General features: G+C 41.4%; 1 protein-coding gene across 2 annotated transcripts in view; it reads right to left on the bottom strand.

Moving 5' to 3' along the window:
- Positions 1–20,361, bottom strand: part of LOC125342225 (CREB3 regulatory factor) — a 53,237-nt gene that overhangs the window by 12,315 nt on the left and 20,561 nt on the right. For both annotated transcript variants that reach the window (XM_048334374.1, XM_048334373.1), the window contains exons 2-4: positions 7,989–8,174; positions 5,122–5,247; positions 2,316–3,399 (exon numbers count right to left, since the gene is read on the bottom strand). In XM_048334374.1, coding sequence (XP_048190331.1) covers positions 2,316–3,399; positions 5,122–5,247; positions 7,989–7,997 — 1,219 coding nt within the window. In that variant the 5' untranslated portion in view covers positions 7,998–8,174. The remainder of the gene's footprint in view (positions 1–2,315; positions 3,400–5,121; positions 5,248–7,988; positions 8,175–20,361) is intronic.

Here is a 20,361-nt window from a genome sequence, read left to right as displayed (position 1 = left end):
CTTTCTCCTGTTCACCACAATATTCTTTGCTCAAACATCATCCAAGGTATACAACTGACCTCAATGGCCATTAATGGCTTTACAGATGAAGGAAATTCAAATGTACATATAGGAATTGTTACTTAGCCTTTGAAAAGGTGAACATTTTGAACTCCAGGAAATGGAAACATACTGCCCATTTCCTTAATCATTATCTATCTCCCTACCTCAATCCTCAACAGGCAACTACACAACTGATCTGAACAATAGATCTAGGCTCTATGGACAGCACTACAATTCTCCCAGGGGAGACACTATTTCTTTAAACATGGTAATACAGATTTTATTAATATGGTCCAAGAAAAACAGTCCTGGTAAGTAGAAAATACAGTTATTTTTTCTAGATGATGCAGCGTTCCAATGTAAACCAAAGATAAAGAATTCTTTTCCTTCACATTCAGCCTAAAGTACCTTTTACTTACTTAAAACTATCCCAACCAAACAACTTGTTCATATTACATGCATGAGTCTAACCATCTGTGACAGAAAAATTCAACCAAAAAGAATAATAATGCTTCACTGGTTAAAATGTAGTTACTGTGCCTTAAGAATTAAATTAAAAATTAAATATCTACGTTTATACTGCCTAGCATTCCGGCAATCATCAGCATAATAAAAGGGCTTTCTGGCAATTTTGTTTCTTTTTTAGTAACTTAAGCTTTATTCAGAATTGCTAGTATTAGTATTACCTTTGAAGCATGGGCCTTTTGTTCATATATGAAAGTCTTCTTTATGCATTCACATGCATTTGTGTGTGTGTGTGTGTGTGTGTGTGTGTGTGTGTGTGCATGTGTGTGTATTTACCTGGGTACTGTCACTGAGCTTTTGTGCTCAAGCCTGGAGCTCTACCATTTGAGCAACATACAGCTCCACTTTTGTCTTTTTGGTGGCCAGAGATTAGCGTCTAACAGACTTTCCTGCCTAGGCTGCCTTTGAACCAAGATCCTCAGATCTCAGCCTCCTGAGTTGCTAGGATTACAAGCATGAGCCACTGGCCCCCAGCTTCAGTGTTGCCTGGCAAGACTATTTTCATAAAAAATCTGCATCAGCCAACATTAACAACAGACCAAGAATGTAAAGACTAACTTGAGCAGTTCCTCATAGCCTTTCCTCTTCTCTATTCTATAGACTCTTATACTCAGATTTGACTCCACGACGTGTGCTTGGCAGGCACGTTACCATGTTAGCCATACCCCTACCACTTTTTGCTCTGGTTATCTTTCAAACAGGGTCTCATGTAGATGCCTAAGAGGATCTGGACCCTGATCCCCCTATCTCTGACTCTTTTTAAATTATTTTGGGGGGTTTTGGGGCTTGAACTCAAGGCTGTCCCTGAGCCTCTGTGCTCAAGGCTAGTACTCTACCACTTGAGCCACAGCTCCATTTCTGGCTTTTTGGTGATTAATTGGATATAAAAGTCTCAGGGTCTTTCCTGCCTGGGCTGGCTTCGAACCATGATTCTCAGATCTCAGCCTCCTGAATAGCTAGGATGATCTCCACTCTTGAATAGCTCAGGTTATAAGTATGGCTACAGCATGTGTTTTCTTTTTTTTATTTATTTAAGGAATATTTTATTAGCTTCTGTAACCCAGCATGTGTTTTCTAAATTGAGAAAATAACTGTGGAAATGAAGATATAGCAGACACAAAGAAAAAGCTTGCCTTTACATCATTAAGTTGGTTTTGTTGGCTATGGACATGAGTAAAATGTAAAATGAACCAACATCATCATTTGGTTCACCTTTCTAGGTACTCTTAACCATCTCAACTATAAGATAAATTGTACAAATATCTATCTATCTATCTTGTTTGTTAGTTGTCAGGCTTGAACTCAGGCCTAGGAGCTATCCCTGAGCCTTATCACTCAAGGCTAGTGCTCTACCACTTTGAACCACAGCATCACTTCCAGTTTTCTGGGGGTTAACTGCACAGGCTGGCTTTGAACCACAATCCTCAGATCTCAGTCTCTGAGTAGCTAGGATTACAGGCATGAGCCACTAGTGACTGGCAGGAATATATTTTAAACCCAAAGATTCTTGGTATCTTTGCACAACCACTAAGAGGGTGACCACTCAGGGCACTTAATAGGAGACAAATAAGAATATGCCCTCACAGAATCAGTGTGTGCACTACTGTGTGAGCACAAGTGATCATTGTTGCAAAGGCCTGTGAAGACACCAACACATTCAGTATCAACTAAAAGAAAACCAAACAAAAACTTCCCCTTTCAAAAGTCAGTCCTGAAAGGACCAGCTTGGTAAACACGAGTTCTAATACCTGGTTCCGAGAATGTGTCACTAATATCATCATCCTTGTCATCTTCATAGTCCTCCTCCTCTTCTTCCTCCTCTTCATTTTCAGACAATTCGTGCTCGCTTCCAAAGCCTTCATCATGGTCCTCATCATCAACATCCTCCTCCTCATCGTCATCATCTTCGGGACTGCATTTGGCTGGCTGTTCTCCCAAACTGTCGGAGACAAAAAGTGAATAATTGTGCTCTTCTTTTTTCTGGGATGAATCGGAAACCAAAGTGCTGGCAGAAAGGCTGCTACTCTCTCCTGTGGCAGCAGCCCCAGGCCCTTCCTGCGGTAAGGGACTGAGTAAGAGCTCCTGGGTTTCTTTGAAAGGCAGAGTGGGCGTGGCATGGCCCTGGAGAGGCTCCACCCCCTTCCTCTCTGGTCTCTTGGCCACTACCCCACAGTAGCAGGTGTTCTCCTTAGCGGCGTCTGCAGGTGACTGGCTCAGCAAGGGCCGGCTGTGCTGTACGGCGTGGATCTTGACTTTTGCCTTTTTTACATAGTCTTTACATTCAACATGAAAGTTCACTTTTTCATTGTGATAGATGTTGGTCTTCACCATGATTTGTGTGCTTGAAGTAGGCTTGCTTGCTTTTTGGACACAGTCTGACAAAGGTGCCTCAGTCTGAAGAGTCTTTGAAGAACACACAGGGGCAGCAGCTCTGCTGGTCATCTTTTTGCCAGGGAAAGAAGAGGGCAAGGGGTTTTGTTTGACACTGAAAAGCGAATCGGGATAATAAAGGGAATCAGAGACAGACTGAGAGTCTTCACTATTAAGCTGGGCCAATGTTGGAGTTTTACTGATGACCTCTTCATCTTGGTAAGGGCTGGAAAAGTCGTCGAGACCCAAGTAGTCGACTTCTTTTGTTCCCCAGATGTCACAGCTGGTGAGTTTGGTGTACTTTGTCAAGTCTTCACAGTATGTATCCCACTGCTCCCAGTTGGAGGTTAAAGTACCCTCACTATCCAGGACATCAGTGAAAGACTCCAGATTCTCAATGTCTTTGCAGTCCTCTAGAAGGAAGTTATCTCGAGGATTCTGTTGGTAGTTCATCTCTCTATCCTAAGAAAGGTTGATTGAAAAAAGAAAATCACATACCATGTTTTAGGAAGAAAATTCTCACCCCACCATGCTCAATGGCAAAGATCAAGTTGATAAATCAGTACTCTATGTCTCTTTGGTCTGTTTTAAGATAAGGGTACTGACTGACAAGACATGTTCCCATTCTATCTGTGTCATCATTTTGTTGGCAAAGAAAAAGAAGAACTGGGGACTGGGAATGTAGCTTGGTGGTAGAATGCTTGCCTAGCATGCATGAAGTCCAAATCAGTACTCTATGTCTCTCTGGTCTGCTTTAAGATAAGGGTATTGACTGACAAGACACATCCCCATCCCATTTTTTTGGCAAAGAAAAAGAACTGGGGGCTGGGAATGTGACTTGGTGGTAGACTGCTTGCCTTTCATGCATGAAGCCCTGGATTTGATTCCTCAGTACCAAATAAACACAAAAAGCTGGAAGTGGCACCGTGGCTCAATTGAGAGAGTGCTAGCCTTGATCAAAAGAAGCACAGGGACAGTGCCCAGGCACTGAGTTCAAGCCCAGGACTGGCAAAAAAAGAAAAAGAACTGCATTTCTCAAGAGGGTTGGGAATAATATGACCCTAGATCAAGGACTCTGAAGCTTTACAATGAACACTCTGACTGAAATGAGTTGATATTTCTGATCTGAGGAGGATTTGGAGGTTTCTTCAGAAATAAGCTGCAATTAAAAAGCAAAAATGAAAACCTTACCTTCAGTTCTTAAATAGGAACTTAAAAAGGCAAGGAGAGAGCTGGAACCCAACCACAGCATGATAAAATCTTTACACTAGACTTAAAACAATTCTTGAGCACAGGGAATATGAATTACAGAGATGAGATTTTAAAATGTCAGCAACACTGTGGCCACAGTGAAGAATGAAGCTTAGCTCTAATAATCCAACATGAAAGACCATCCACCACTGACTTTATTTTAAAGTGATTATGTTATAGAATACTATATAAACATATCATCCCATTTAAAAGCATACTGAGCCAGACTCTGGTGGCTTTCGCCTGTAATTCTAGTCACTCAAGATCTGAGGATCACAGTTCAAAGTCAGCCTGAGCAGAAAAAGTTCATGAGACTCTTATTTCCAATTAATTACCAGACAAGCCAGAAGTTGAGTGGTGGCTCAGTTGGTAGGGTACCATCCTTGATCAAAAAAAGCTCAGGGACAGAATCCAGGTACTGAGTTCAAGCCCCAGGACTGGCAAAAAAAAAATCATAGTTTTCTCATAAAAAATTGGACTTGAGTGGGGCATTGGTGGCTCATGCTTGTAATCCTAGCTACTCAGGAAACTGAGATTTCAGGATCACAGTTGTAAGCCAGCCCAGGCAGGAAAGTCCATGAGAATCTTATCTCCAATGAACCACCAGAAAACCAGAAGTAGAGCTGTGGCTCAAAGTGGTAGAGCACTAACCTTGAGCAAAAGGAGCTCAGAGACAAGACCCAGGTCTCAAGTTCAAGCCCCATGACTAACAAAAAATAAAATAAATAAAATAAAAACTGGATTTGAAGATACTAAAATAGCCTTTCCATAAACCCTTTAATGGGTTCATATATTTTTCCACATGTCAAAAGAATCAAACTCAGTCCAATCATATCCTTCTCTTTCAGACATTTTACAGATTAAACCTTAAACCCCACTTCCATATTTTTACCCCAAATCAATTAAGGCTGAAACTAAGAAAATGTTGCTTACCAGCTCATACATGAAATCTGGATCTGAACTATTTGCCAGGAGATCCGTGCTCATTAGAGTCTGTTCCGAAAAGGTGTGGCTCCGAAAGGCATCCCCGAAAGGCGGATCCATTCCGCTTACACTAGGCTACAACAGAGTGATGTTCACTTGAGAAAGTCAAAGAGTACTTTCAAACCTATGTATTACATGCAAGCCCTTACCCTCCTGGTTCATTAGTAATGACTCAGTAGTAAACTGCTTATTTATTTCTGCTTTGTAGTATACTTAAGAGCTCGAACTAACAGTAAACTGGGGGTGTATGTGATGTTATAAACAATAAGGAAAGAGCCAGGTGCTGGTGCTCACACCTACAATCCTAGACACTCAGAAAGTAAGAAATCTGAGGATTGAAATCCAATGCCAGTCTGGGTAGAGATAAATCTGAGAGACTCATCTCTAATTAACCAGTGAAAAGCCAAAACTCAAGCAGTAAGCATGCTAACTATGAATGAAAAAGCCTTCAGTCCTGAGTTCAAGCCCTTAATACTGGCACAAAACACAAACAAAAATGTAAGAATAGCAATTGTTAATACTATTTTAATTTTAAAGTTTATTTAGCCACCAAAGTCAGTGTACCTAAAGAGTACTTGTAATCCTTTTGTGTTTGGTCAGTTATGGGGCTTGAACTCTGGGCCACTTCCGGTTTTCTGGTGGTTAATTGGAGATGAGTCTCACGGACTGGATTCCTGCCTGGGCTGCTTAGAGCCCCAATCTTCCTATCTCAGCCTCCTGAGAGGCTAAGATTACAGGCATGAGCCACTGGCACCCTGATAACCCTTTCTTTTTTTGTACTGGTCCTGAGGCTTGACCTCAGGGCCTGGGCACTGCCCCTGAGCTATTTTGCTCAAAACTAGCACTCTACCACTTGAGCCATGGTGCCACTTCCGGTTTTCTGGTGGTTAATTGGAGATAAGAGAGTCTCACAGACTTTCCTGCCTGGACTGGCTTTGAACCATGATCCTCAGATCTCAGTCTTCTCAGGAATAGGATTACAGGAAGTGGCACTGTGGCTCAAGTGGTAGGGTGCTAACCTTGAGCTGAAGAGCTCAGGGACAGTGCTCAGGCCGAGTTCAAGCCCCACAACTGACAAAAAAAAAAAAAAAAGGAGTAGGATTACAGGCTTGAGCCACTGGTGCCTGACCTCCTCAATTCTTTCTTTAACAATAGTCTCTGCTCTAATCCCCACTTAGAGACTGCCCTGGCTATTTATTCCCTGTGGTCTTAGAGGTGTAGCAAGTAGGTCTCACTCTGTCACTCCCAAGCAGGTTCAATGTCTTCTTTCCCAGAACAAAAGACAATGTGGACATCTTTTAGTCTAAATAATAGGATCAACGAAACAGCCTCCAAAATCTACACATGACTAGAAATGTGGTATGACCTGTGACCTCAGTCCTGATCTTTGAAAGGGTACAGTCCATTCTGTGACAAGGCAGTGGGGAAGAATGCGCCCACAGTCACTTTCTGTTGGTTTCTCTCTGCCCACTTTGTACATTTCACCACCTGTCCAAACCACTTCAAGAGGCAGGTTCAGACCTCTGAAGTGGCTCAAATAACACAAAGGCCTCACTCTGAATGCTAACTCTGATGAGAAGAGAAAATTTAAAATATCCTTTGCTTTTATGTCCTTCTTTTGCAAGCTACTGCAGAAAGTGTGAAATGCTGTTAACGTATCTGTTTATACTTCATGCAGATGTGCCTTCTACATACAGGAACCCGTTTCCCATACACTCTTTCATCATGCACTTCTCTTCCTGGGCACTTCCCATCTGTTTCTTTGCTTTCTCTTATTTTCCTCAGGCCTTAGAACCTTTATGCCTAGAAAAATGCCACTTGAGGAAGTAAGTTTTATAGCCCCAAATTCAAATACTCAAGAAATGGCAAACTAAATCTTCTTTGGGTTAGGTCTGCAGAAGGGGCCAGGGTGGTCCATTTGGCACCAAGACTGAAGTAGAGGCAGCCTCCGATCATTTTAGCATTAGCTAGTTAATCCACTTCTTTCCTGCTTTTTTCCTCCCTGTCTCACTAGATGGTCCCAGCTAGCTCACAGAAGCTCTGTATGGCCCACAAAAAGCCGACTAAGAGTCCCTGCTCGCTCATTATTTCCAGGTTTCTCTCCAACACTGGAACAAACAAGGGAGAGGCAAATGCTAACCATGGAGGGGGGAGGGAGGGAGATGGGATAGCAGAACGGCTTCACCAGTTGTGTCAATGATTGCCTTGTACCAACATGGATCAGTTAAAAGCAGTTGTTATAACAATCATTCTTCTAGAACTGTCAGAAATGGAAGCAGGATGTCACAGAGGATGGAATGGAACTCTGGTGGCAGACTGATTTTCAGAGTTGTCAGATGGATCCCAATAAAGCTAGCAAATCTCTCACCTCCTCACCTACTTATCCACCAGGCTCCCTAGGTCAAGTTCACTGAAAATACTTCAAAGCTGCAGCAAAGGAAGAAACAGAGGGCAGTGGAAGATAGGATATGTACTTCAAACTAGGTGAGTGAGATCAGAAATAAGCTGACTTTAAAAAGGAAATGTGTCAGCTGGGTGCTGGTGGCTCAGGACTGTCATCCTTAGCTACTCAGGAAGCTGAGATCTGAGGATCATGGTTTAATGCCAGCTCAGGCAGGAAGTCCATGAGACTCTTATCTCCATTAATCACCAAAAGGAAGAAATGGAGGTAAAAAAAGCTCAGGAACAGTGCCCAGGCCCTGAGTTCAAGTTCCAAGACTGGTACCAAAAAAATAGTTTCAGAAACATACAAAGCCAACAATATCTGCTTCCTATAATGGAAAATAGAAAAGTCTGTCCAACTCCTCATGATTTACCTGAGGCATTTCCAAGCCCAGATCCTGCGAGTCCAATTCCAAACGTTGTCTTTTTCTTGTTTGTAAATCCTTTTCCAGCTTTACCTTTTATTCCAAGATCAAAGATGATTTTCACAAATAGCAGATTTTTCCCAAATGCCGTCAACTGCTTGAATCGCTGCTTTCTTAGAAAATAATTCTGTGACTCTATCAAATAACACAAAAGAAGTTCACTAAGCTCCATTGAAAACAAGCTGAGCTTTCAAAAACATTAGCAAAGAAAACTGTACAGTTGAAATAAGTCTTATGGTTACGTTTTCAAGAATTTAGTTATGCCTTAGCACCAACTATTATGAGGCTCACCATTTTATTCACCTTATTTGTTTTTAAAACAGGATCATATAACCAGTTTGTAGGAGGCAGGACCAGTTCAGAGTGCTGGCAACCTCCAGTACTCTGGAGGCTCAGACAGGAGGACTGAGATTTGAGACCAACCTGAACAATACAGCAAATTCCAGATCTGCCTGGATTTGTTGATAAAAACAAGCTAACAAATCAGTAACATTTACAAAAAAAGTCACTTGGAAGTTGGGTGTAGTGGCATACACTTGTGTAATCCCATCACTTATGAGATGGAGGTAGGACTGAGTGAACTAGTCTAAGAAACCAAGAAAGACCTGTCTCTGAAAACAAAAACTGCTGGGTGCCAGTGGCTCATACTTGTCATCCTAGCTACTCAGGAGGCTGAGATCTGAAGATCACAGTTCAAAGCCAGCCCACACAGGAAAGTCCAGGAGACTTTTATCTCCAATAAACTACTCAGAAAAAGCCAAAAGTGGAGCTATGACTCAAGTAGTACAATACTATTCCTTGAGCAAAAGAAGTTCAGGGACAATGGTCAAGCTCTGAGTTCAAGCCCCAGAAATAGTACAAAAAGTAAGTAAAAAAGAAACCTGGGGTGCTGGGGATATGGACTAGTGGCAAGAGTGTTTGCCTCATATACATGAAGCCCTGGGTTCGATTCCCCAGCACCACATATATAGAAAACAGCCAGAAGGGGTGCTGTGGCTCAAGTGGCAGAGTGCTTGCCTAGCAAGCATGAAGCCCTGGGTTTGATTCCTCAGCACCACATAAACAGAAAAGTGGCACTGTGGCTCAGGCGGAGTGTTAGCCTTGAGCAAAAAGAAGCCAGGGACAGTGCTCAGGCCCTGAGTCCAAGCCCCAGGACAAGCAATACATAAATATACCCTCAATTTTTCTGTGATATATTAATCTGAAAGTAAAACTCTCATTCACTTTGTTCTTTATGAGGAAAAGTATCTCAACACTTTATTGTATAATAATTACTATGAAATTAATAAAAAAAATTTCAATGCTAAGGACTGAACCCAGGACTTTGCATATTCTACACAGGTGTTCTACTGCAGAGCTAGATCTATAGCCCTATATTTGGTGTGTGGGTGTGTGCACAGGCTTATCTTGGGCCTTGAATTCAGAGCCTGGTTGCTGTCTCCGAGCTTTTTTGCTCAAGGCTAGTGTTCTACCACTTAGCCACAACTACAGCTCCACTTCTGGCTTTTTGGTAGTTAGAGAGAAGAGTCTCATAGGCTTTGCTGCCCAGGCTGGCTTTGAACTATGATCCTCAGATCTAAGCCTCCTGAGTACCATCTGTGCCCAGCTCTAATCTATATTTTGTAATCTCCAATTCTACCAGGAGAGTAATAAATACTTAATAGCTGGCCATGGAATTTAACATGCCCACTACAATAAGTACAATCCCACTCAGAATAGTATATCCAACATTATTCTTTGACTTACAACAAAGAATTGTCATTCAAGAAATAACTACTTCAGCAGGTTTTTATCAGGGTGTTGTTGAGGGGAAAATGAGGAAGAAGATACTGTGTTTCAGTGGATTTAAGAGCAGAGCTAAACAAATGACTAAATTCTCAATTAGGAAGAACTAAACAGCTCTTCATCCTCTTCCTCTCGGCTGTGGTTCTCAAAATGGGATCTCAGGACCATCAATACCAATTTTGAAATATGTTAAATATGCCAAGTCTTGGCCCCCAGCTCCACCACTGAAACCCTAGCACTAGGCCTCATAATGTTTACTTAAAAAGCTCTCCAGGTGATTCTGACTTGTCAAGTCTGAGAATGGTTGCCACTCCTTGCCCTCCTTCAGTGTAGATGCAATGTCATTTCTTCACTTGATATAAAGAACCAAGTTGTGCGTGTGTGTGTGTGTGTGCACGCGCATGCGTGCATGCTTGCAAGTTCTAGGCTTGAACTCGGGGCCTGGGCGCTATCCTTGAGCTTTTGTGCTCAAGGCTAGTACCCTACTACTTTGAGCCACAGCTCCATTTCTGGTTTTCTGGTGGTTAATTGGAGATAAGAGACTTTCTTCATGTGCAGATGGACCTCATGCTTTGGTCCAACTTGTGGTATGTGGTCAGTCCAAAATGCTTGTACTGGGTCAGTCATCTTTTCTGGACTTAGTATTTAGTCCCAATCCCACACACAACAAAAGGGACAAGTGTAACTTGGATGGGTCTATAATCTGGATGTGGAAAGAAAGTCACCTAAAGTTTATTCTTATTGATAACAGGGTTGGAAACTCAGGAAGAGATGGAGTCCTATTCAATGTACATTTCCTGGTGTCTAAAGACACTGTTGACAGCCTAGTTTCGAAGGAAAACACCAAAGAAGGGTTAAGTGTCACTCACAGCTCTCACTTACACTTAACAAAATACTGGGTCATCATCTTTTTAAGCCTCATGTTTTTCATCTCTGGGAGGGGATGACACACTATTTTAGTTGGTTGTGTTGGTATATACTTATGATCCCAGCTCCCCAGGCAGGAGGTAGGAGGCTTGAGACAGGAAGCTCAAGAGTTCAAGGCCAGTTTGGAATACCTATCAAGAACCTGTCTCAAAAAAACATGAAAAGACAGAAAGAAAAGACTGATAGTTCACAGCTGTGGAACTACTTAAGGATGATAAAATTTAAAAATAACCATAAATTAAAAAATGATCTTATTTCTTTTCTGCCTGGAGATGTGGCTCATATGGTAGAATGCCTATCTAGCAAGTGTGGGGCCCTGAGTTCAAACACCAGCACTGCTAAAAACAAAGCCCCCTCCCCCAAACTATTACCCTGTCTGGCTACTAGATTTTCAAAGCCATATAATGTCTATACAAATGCAAGTATAGAAAATTTTACTTTAAAACAGAACGCTTTTTTGGAGTTTGCAAAGAGGGCATTTGTTTAGAAGATAAGAGTCCTGGTTTTATTTTTTCCACCAGATGCTGGGGTCTGAATCAGGGCCTATGCTTGATTGGCTTGCTTACTTATCACTTGAGTCACACTTCCAGCCAGGAGTTTTGCTTATTATTTTGGACACAGTCTCATTGACTTTTCTGCCTGGAATAGCTTCCAATCTTGATCCTCCAAATCTCAGCTTCCTGAGGAGTTAAGATTACAAATGTGGCCAAGCGCTGGTGATTCACATCTGTAATCCCAGCTACTCAGGAGGCTGACATCTAAAGATCGAGGTTAAAAGCCAGCCAGGGCAGGAAAGTTTGTGAAATTCTTATCTTCAATTAACCACCAGAAAAATGGAAGGGGAGTCATGGCCAAAGTGGGAGCTTTGAGCAAGGGTTCAGGGACAGGACCTAGGCTCAGAGTTCAAACCCCATGATAGACCAAAATAGTGTGTGTGTGTGTGTGTGTGTGTGTGTGTGTGTGTGTGTGTGTGTGTGTCCCATTGCTTCGCTCTGGTTTCCATTTTGATTCCATAACTGAAACCACACAGCTATACAAATTAAAGCAGGTTACTTAGTAACTTTATTCTTTTCCCCTTAAATATGTAACTGGGATATTATGAGAATAAGATGATTTTATTAGGAGATAGTAATGCATGTGTAACAGTGATTATTATCCATTGGTCTATTTTGCTAAGGCTTTCTTCAGCCAATAGTCAAGCTCAGAAATGAAAAATCTAGGCAGGCACTGGTGGCTCACACCTGTAATTCTAGTTACTCAGGAGGCTGAGATCCAAGGATCCCAGTTTGAAAGCCAGCTTGGGCAAGAAAGTCTGTGAGACTTTTATCTCCAAATAACCATCGGAAAACAGGAAGTGGCACTGTGGCTCAGCAGTAGTGTGTTAGCCTTAAGGGAAAAAGCTCAGGGACAGCATGCCCAGATCCTGAGTTCAAACCCCACAACTGACCAAAAAAAAGAGCAAAATCTGTGACAGCTAATGGCAGCAAGACTGAATGTTATAAAGACAGCAGTTCTAAAGCAAGGGTTTAAACTTGTTTTCCCATACCCTCCAGTGTGGAAAGACTGAACAATTGGTTCTTCTAGCCTACTACTGTCAAGTAGCAGCAAGAGGATCGAAGAACTGTGATCCATTTTCAGTAATAAACTAGAAAAGCAATGTCCCAGAGAAAGGCTGGAGGCATGGCTCAAGTGGTAGAGCAATAGCCTACCAAACAAACTGTGTGAGTTCAAACCACTAAAAAAAATAAATAAATAAAATAAGCGTTTTGGACCCACTGCCCAGAAATGCTTAGCACTCTCCCAAATAGTTCTTGAGAAACAACCATGAAGAAAAAAATTAATAAAGAACAATAAATGACTAGTGGTAAGAGTGCTTGCCTCGTATACATGAAAGCCCTGGGTTTGATTCCTCAGCACCACATATATAGAAAACGGCTAGAAGTGGCGCTGTGGCTCTAGTGGCAGAGTGGTAGCCTTGAGCAAAACAACAAAAAAAGAGGCCAGGGACTGCTCAGGCCCTGAGTTCAAGGCCCAGGAATGCCCCCACCACACACCAAAAAAAGAATAATAAGTGAGTAAAGGCTTGCTTCTACAGCAAGTCCAATTACACAGCATCTTCCATAATGAGACACTGCTCCAACACTGAATTCTCCATTCAGGCACCATATACAAAGAGGAATCAATGTGCAGACAAGAGTAACAGAGAGGGTGGGAGGAAAAAAGGGAGGGAAAGGAGGAGGGAAAAAGGAAGGAAGGGAGGGAAGGAGACAGAATGAGAAAGAAAAGAAAAAGAGAAAGAGAGGGGGCAAGCTGTAAACTGATAATTACCAACAGATTTTTTTAATCCATGGCCTCAAAAAACACCACCACCTAGGTACAGGAAAATAATTTTGCAACAGAGAACCAGTTATCTGAAGCAACTGGGAGGGAAATGATTAATTTCTGAGCATCAGTGGTACAGAATGGTACCATAATTTTGGCTTCATTTTTTTTCATAGCTCTTTCTACCAAGTTCCACTCTGCTTTTTTCTTTTTCTGGTTCTCTGAGGTTTGTTCTGTATATTATGCAAGATGACAGGGAAAGTAACAAGTACAGTCAAAAGACTTCTTGTAGTAGTTTGTCCTAGGATTGCTCTGGCCATTAACTGTAACTTTTTTTTTCAGTCTTGGGGGTTTAACTCAGGACCTCACATGTGCTTGGCCTACTTGCTCCCCTCTGGCACCCTACCATTTGAGCCACACTCTCCAGCTTTGTTAGTTTTTTTTGTAGTTGTTTGGGTCCTAGGGCTTGAACTCAGGGCCTGGGTGCTGTCCATGAGCTTTCTGGCTTAGCACCAGTGCTCTACCATTTGAGCCACAGCTCTACATCCAGCTTTTTGGTGGTTAATTAGATATAAGATTCCTGACTTTCCTGCACAGGCTGAGTTTGAACTTCAATCCTCAGATCTCAGCTTCCTGAGTAACTAGGATGACAGGCATAGGACACTGGAAACTAGGGGTCTCACACTCTTTTTTTGTGGGCTGGCTTCAAACTATAATCTCTGGATCTCAGCCCCTGGAGTAGCTAGTATCACAGAGCCACTAGCACCTGGCCATTAACAGTAACTCTAAAAGCCAAATAAATCTAAGAGGTAACTAGTATGCTCCAATGAACGTACCATGTCCCAGAGCTCCTGACTCATGCCCCTTCTGAATCACACAGCTGACCCTGAGCACACATACTTTAAAAAGGTCACATCAAGAAACATGCAAGAAGCTGGGCACTTGTCATCCTTACTACTCAGGAAAATGAGATCTAAGGAGCACAGTTCAGGCCAGCCTGGGTAGGAAAGTCTGTGAGACTCTTATCTCCAACGAACCACCAAAAAGTTGGAAGTAGAGCTCAAGTGCTAGCCTTGAACAAAGAAACTCAGGAATAGGGCCCAGGCGCTGAGTTCAAGCTCCAGGACTGGCACAAAAAGAAAATAAAAAGAAACATATAAGATACTGACTAGGAGCCTCAAACAGGAGAATGGTTTATCTTTCAGAATCCCCTGATGCTCAAGATAGGTGCTCATTTACTTGGCCAGGGGAAGCCTACCTTGGAGAGAGATGGTTATTACCGAGGGCTTGGAATATGGCACGGTGGACTGAAAGCAACCACCATAATTACTCCGTGAATGAGAAGAATCTGGTGACACAAAAGTTATAAAATTCAGAGGAGGGAAAGAGTGGAAGAAAAGAGAATGAACAAGGAGTTGAGGAGACCCCTGAAATTGACAGAAAAGAAGACACGGCAGGAGAAAATGCACAGAGTCCCTGGCCAGTGCCCAGTGATCCTAGCTGGGGAAAGGAATCCAAAACCTCCAATACCAGATACAGACTGTCTGTACACAATACACATTCTTCACAGCAGCCCATGGAACTTCCAACAAAACAGATCGCATCCTAGGAGCAACTGCAAAGCTAAACAAATACAAGAAATTTGAGAAAACTTATATTCTGTCTAAACATAATGGAATTAAACTGAAACTCAACAGCAAAAGATATTACAGGAAATATCTGAGTGCACTGGGAGCAAACCACACACTGTTGATTGTCATGTGGATCGCTGAAGAAATTAAGGGAGTAAGCAAAAAAGTTCTTGGAAATGAATGAAAACAAAACCACATTCTACCAGAACCTCTGAGACACAGAAAAGGCAGTGTGGAGAGGACAATTTATAGCCACGAGTGCTTAAATAAGAAAATATTTTTTTAAAGCAAGCACTCAAATAGCCTTATGATGCAACTCAAACTTACAGAAAATAAGACCCAAACCTAAAACTTTTCTATTTTTTGTCAGTTGTAGGGCCTGGGTTTTGTCCTTAAGCTTTTTCACTCAAGGCTAGTGCTCTACCACTTTAAGCCACAGCTCTACTTCTGGTTTTCTGGTGGTTCACTGGAGTTAGGAGTCTCACAGACTTTTCTGCTTGGGCTGGCTTTGAACTGCATCCTCAGATCTCAGCTTCCTGAGTAGCTAGGATTATAGGCATGAGCCACTGGAGCTAGGCTAAACCTGTAACTTTATACAGAGACAGGGAGTGAAATGAAGGAAGAAATTAATAAATCGGAGATTTTAAAAAAACTTTACAATGAGTCAATGAAACAAAAAGTTGATTCTTTGAAAAAATAAGATCAGTAAGCCTCTAACTAGTTTGACCAGAAGAAGAAAAGATTCAATAACGTTAGAGATGAAAAGGTAAATCTCATGATACTAAAGAAACCCAAGGGATCATGAAGGGAATACTTTAGAATTTTACATTCAAGCTGGAAAATCTGGAAGAATTAGCTATATTTTTAAATACAGGTGACCACTCAAGACTGAACCAAGAGGATATATAAACCACTTAACAAGAGTTCTAGCCAGGTGCTGGTGGCTTAAGCCTATGATCCTAGCTACTCAGGAGGCTGAGATCTGAGGATTGTGGTTCAAAGCCAGCCCAAGCAAGAAAGTCCCCATGAGACTCTCATCTCCAATTAACCACTCAAAATCTGGAAATGGTGCTGTGGCTCAAAGTGGTAGAATGACAGCCTTGAGCAAAAGAGCTCAGAGACAGCACCCAGGCCCTGAGTTCAAGCCCCAGTGGCCACCCCCCAAAGGTTCTAACTAGCAATGAAACTGAAACAGTACTAACAGTCTCCCAACAAAGAAAAGTCCAGGGCTAGATAGACTGTGGCCAATTCTACCAGGCCTTCAAAAAAAGAACCAAGATCAATACTCCTCAAACATTTCCATGAAATAGATAAGAAAATAATATTTCTGAATTCATTCTATGAAGAATTCATTCTAAAACCACACAGATGCAGAAAAATAAGAGAGTTCTAGACCAATTCCGTTGATAAACATTGATCAAGATGGATTCAGCTCAGGGTTCAACATATGTAAATCAATAAACATAAAATATCACATGACCACGACCAACAACAAGAATCACAGGATCATCTGAATCAATGCAGAAAAGGCTTTGGCAAAATTCAATATCCTTTTATGATAAAAGCTCTAGAGAAACTAGGAATAGAGGGTCATAGTGGAACTTAAGAAGCATATTATAAAGTGAACTCCAGGAAATGGAAGACAGGTTCTTTCTCTTTGTTGCTCTTTTTCTTTTTGTCTTGTTCTTTTTTATCTGTCTTTGGGAGCTTAAGGGAGGGGGGAGGGCACAAATGGAGGGACAGTGGGTGAACAAAGGCAGCAGTGGCAATCACTAGATACTATGTCAAAAATGAGCTATATTTGTAGGTGGGGACAGGAAGGTAAAAGGGAAAGAGCAAGAGGGAGGAAAGAGTGACATTGTCCAAAAAGAAATATACTCTTTACCTGACTTATATAACTGAAACTTCTTTGTAATCCCTGTCATAGTAATAATAAAAATTAAATTTAAAAATATAAGCTTGTAGCTAATATCACAAATGGGAAAAGCTGAAATCAGTTCTCTAATATCAGGACTGAGTCATAGATGTCCACTCTTCTCACATTTATTCAATATAATACTAGAGTTTCTAGCCAGAAACGCACTAGTCAGGAGAAAGAAATAAACAAGATTCAAGTAGGGAAAAGAAAACAAATCATCCCCATTTGCTGATGATATGATCCTATATTTAGCAACCCTACGCACCGCACCAAAAAACTTTTATAACTGATAAATATCTTTAGAAGGGTAGCAGGATACACATTTAATACAAATAAGTAGTTTTCCTATAAACCAACAATAAATAGGCTGAGGAAGAAATCAGGAAAAGAATTCCATTCACAATACCCACCTCTAAACAATAATATACCCAGGCTTTAACTTAACCAAGGAAGTGAATGAAAGATCCTTAAAATGAAAACTATAAAACTTTTTTTTTTTTTTTGGCCAGTCCTGGGCCTTGGACTCAGGGCCTGAGCACTGTCCCTGGCTTCTTCCCGCTCAAGGCTAGCACTCTGCCACTTGAGCCACAGCGCCGCTTCTGGCCGTTTTCTGTATATGTGGTGCTGGGGAATCGAACCTAGGGCCTTGTGTATCCGAGGCAGGCACTCTTGCCACTAGGCTATATCCCCAGCCCCAAAACTATAAAACTTTTAAGAAGGAAAATGAAGGGGCTAGCACTCTGCCACTTGAGCCACAGCGCCGCTTCTGGCCGTTTTCTGTATATGTGGTGCTGGGGAATCGAACCCAGGGCCTCGTGTATCCGAGGCAGGCACTCTTGCCACTAGGCTATATCCCCAGCCCCAAAACTATAAAACTTTTAAGAAGGAAAATGAAGGGGCTAGCACTCTGCCACTTGAGCCACAGCGCCGCTTCTGGCCGTTTTCTGTATATGTGGTGCTGGGGAATCGAACCCAGGGCCTCGTGTATCTGAGGCAGGCACTCTTGCCACTAGGCTATATCCCCAGCCCCAAAACGGCCAGAAGCGGCGCTGTGGCTCAAGTGGCAGAGTGCTAGCCTTGAGCGGGAAGAAGCCAGGGACAGTGCTCAGGCCCTGAGTCCAAGGCCCAGGACTGGCCAAAAAAAAAAAGAAGGAAAATGAAGACACCAGAAGATGGAAAGATCTCCAGGGCTCATGGATTGGCAGAATATTGTGAAAATAGCCATACTGGCAAAAGCAAAACTACAGATGCAATGCATTATCCATCCTATATCATTCCTTACGGAATTAAGAGAAATCAATTCAATAAATCATGAAAGGAGAGGCACAAAAGACTCCAAATAGCAAAAGTAATTCTACTTAAGAAGAATACTGCCTGGAGATATCACAATGGCAGACATTAAATTATACTTACTACAAAGCAGACCTGAAGACCTATACAACAATATAGAAGACCTAAGAATAAAAAAACATAGATAGAGTCAATTCATTTCTAATAGAGGAGCCAAAAACATATAGTGGAGAAAAGACAATCTCTTCAACAAATGGTATGTGGAAAACTAGGTACCACCTTCAGGACTCTAATACTAGACCTCTCTCCCTTACCCTGTACCAACCAACCAACAAACTTTAGCACACAGACAACTCCAATTGGATAAAAAAGCACAAACAGAAACTTTAAATCTCTGACAGGAAAGCAATGGGAAAACTCTGGAAGACACAGGCACTGGCAACTTTTTTTTCTGACTAGATCTCCAGTATGGGAGCAAGAATTGAGAAACAGGACATTACAGTAAAGAGTTTCTGTACAGAAAAAAGTCACCAGAACTAAGAGACAGCCCATGGAATGGGAGAAAATCTTTGCCAACTATTAGTATCCAGAATATACAAAGAACTCAGAAAGATTAGAATGCATGCGAACTGAACACACGAAATGGTTTGAACACACAAAATGGTTGATACATGAAATGTTAAACATCCTGTATGGGGGACGAGGAAACAAACAGTACAACTAATGTATCCAATGCCTAATGTATGAAACTGTAACCTCTCTGTACATCAGTTTGATAATAAAAATTTGAAAAAAAAAGAAATGTTAAACATCCTTAGCCATAAAGGAAATGCAAATTAAAACCATACAAAGATTCTGTTTCACCTCAGTCAGAGTGAAAACAAATAGCAACAAATGCTGGTGAGAACGAGAGGAAGGAGGAACCCTTAAACACTGTTGGTGGGAATGTAAATTAGTGTAACCAAGATGGAAATTAGTATGGAGGTTCCTCAAAGACTAAAAATAAGACCTTCACCTCTCTGTACATCAGTTTGATAATAAAAATTTGAGAAAAAAAATAAATAAAAATAAAAATGTTAAAAATAAAAATAAGACCTTCCTTAATGACTCCAACATTTGTTATATATCTCTTTGTTTATATCTGCAGTAGAGCAAATCAGTATACCAGAAAAACATGAAACTATATTTACTGCTGCAGCACTATTCGCAATAGCAAAACAATGGAAGTGTTTTGCTGATGTTCCCAATGAACTGGATAAAGAAAAAATGCACACACACACGCACACATGCGTGCACACACACACACACACACAAAATAGCCTTGAAGAAAAATCATGTCATTTACAGGAAAATGGATGCAATTCAAAGACATCATACTGAGCCAAGCTCACAAATCACAGCATTGTGTTTTATCATAGCATCCAATGTTTTTAAGCATACTCATGAACATGTACTTGTAGACCCATGTCCATTTATATAGCTATATAAATATATAAAACACAGAACATGAATCTAAGAAAAAGGAGCTACTATGAGGAGATGGTGAAGGGAGAAGATGAAACAACCTCGGGGGAATAATTTTGAAATATATTTTGAAAGGATGAAAATGGTCAAATAGATCATTTGCAATTATGAAAGTTGGAGAAGGGAATCCTTTTGAAAGTTTTGTTTTGGGAAGGAAAAAGGAGGGAGTGGGGAAGGGGTGAGACTGAAATATGTTGTAAATATAGAATTGTAGCACTGAAATCTATCTCTCCCTGTGTAACTAATGTAATCTCTTTCTCTCTCTTTCTCTGTCTCTCTCTCACACAAACTCTTTTTAGAATGAGAAATGAAGGGTAGGAATGTGGCTTAGCAGTAGAGTGCTTGCCTAGCATGCACGAAGCCCTGGGTTTGATTCCTCAACACCACATAAACAGAAAAAGCTGCAAGTGGTGCTGTGGTTCAAGTGGCAGAGTGCTAGCCTTGAGCAAAAAGAAGCCAGGGACAGTGCTTAGGCCCTGAGTCCAAGGCCCAGGACTGGCCAAAAAAAAAAAAAAAGAGCCCAGGGACAGTACTCAGGCCCTGAGGGCAAGCCCCAGGACTGGAAAAGAAACAACCCAAAATGAAAAATAAATAAGCAGACAGTATATATAACAGCCAGAATCCTCACTCCTCCCCTTTTACATGGCACTAACTTAGGCCTTTCAGTACCTTAAAGGAAATAAATGGCTCCTTGCAATCCTAGGTTGCCATCCTGAGTCACTCAACACTCACCAGAGTAACTGTTAAATTCTGTGACACACCCATCAAGATGGCTATTACCCAAGAAATGGAAAATAACAAATGTTAGAGAGGGCAGAGATAAATGAGAATCCTCGTAGGAATAAAACATTGTACGCTAGTGTGGGAAGTAGTCTGGCAGTTCCTCATCGTTAAACATAGAATTAGTATGTAATTCAACAACTCC

The sequence above is a fragment of the Perognathus longimembris genome, chromosome 25 (genome assembly GCF_023159225.1).
Source record: "Perognathus longimembris pacificus isolate PPM17 chromosome 25, ASM2315922v1, whole genome shotgun sequence".
Lineage (NCBI taxonomy): Eukaryota > Metazoa > Chordata > Mammalia > Rodentia > Heteromyidae > Perognathus > Perognathus longimembris.
The sequence above is the reverse complement of the archived record's forward strand: the minus strand, read 5'-3'. Positions and strand labels throughout refer to the sequence as shown.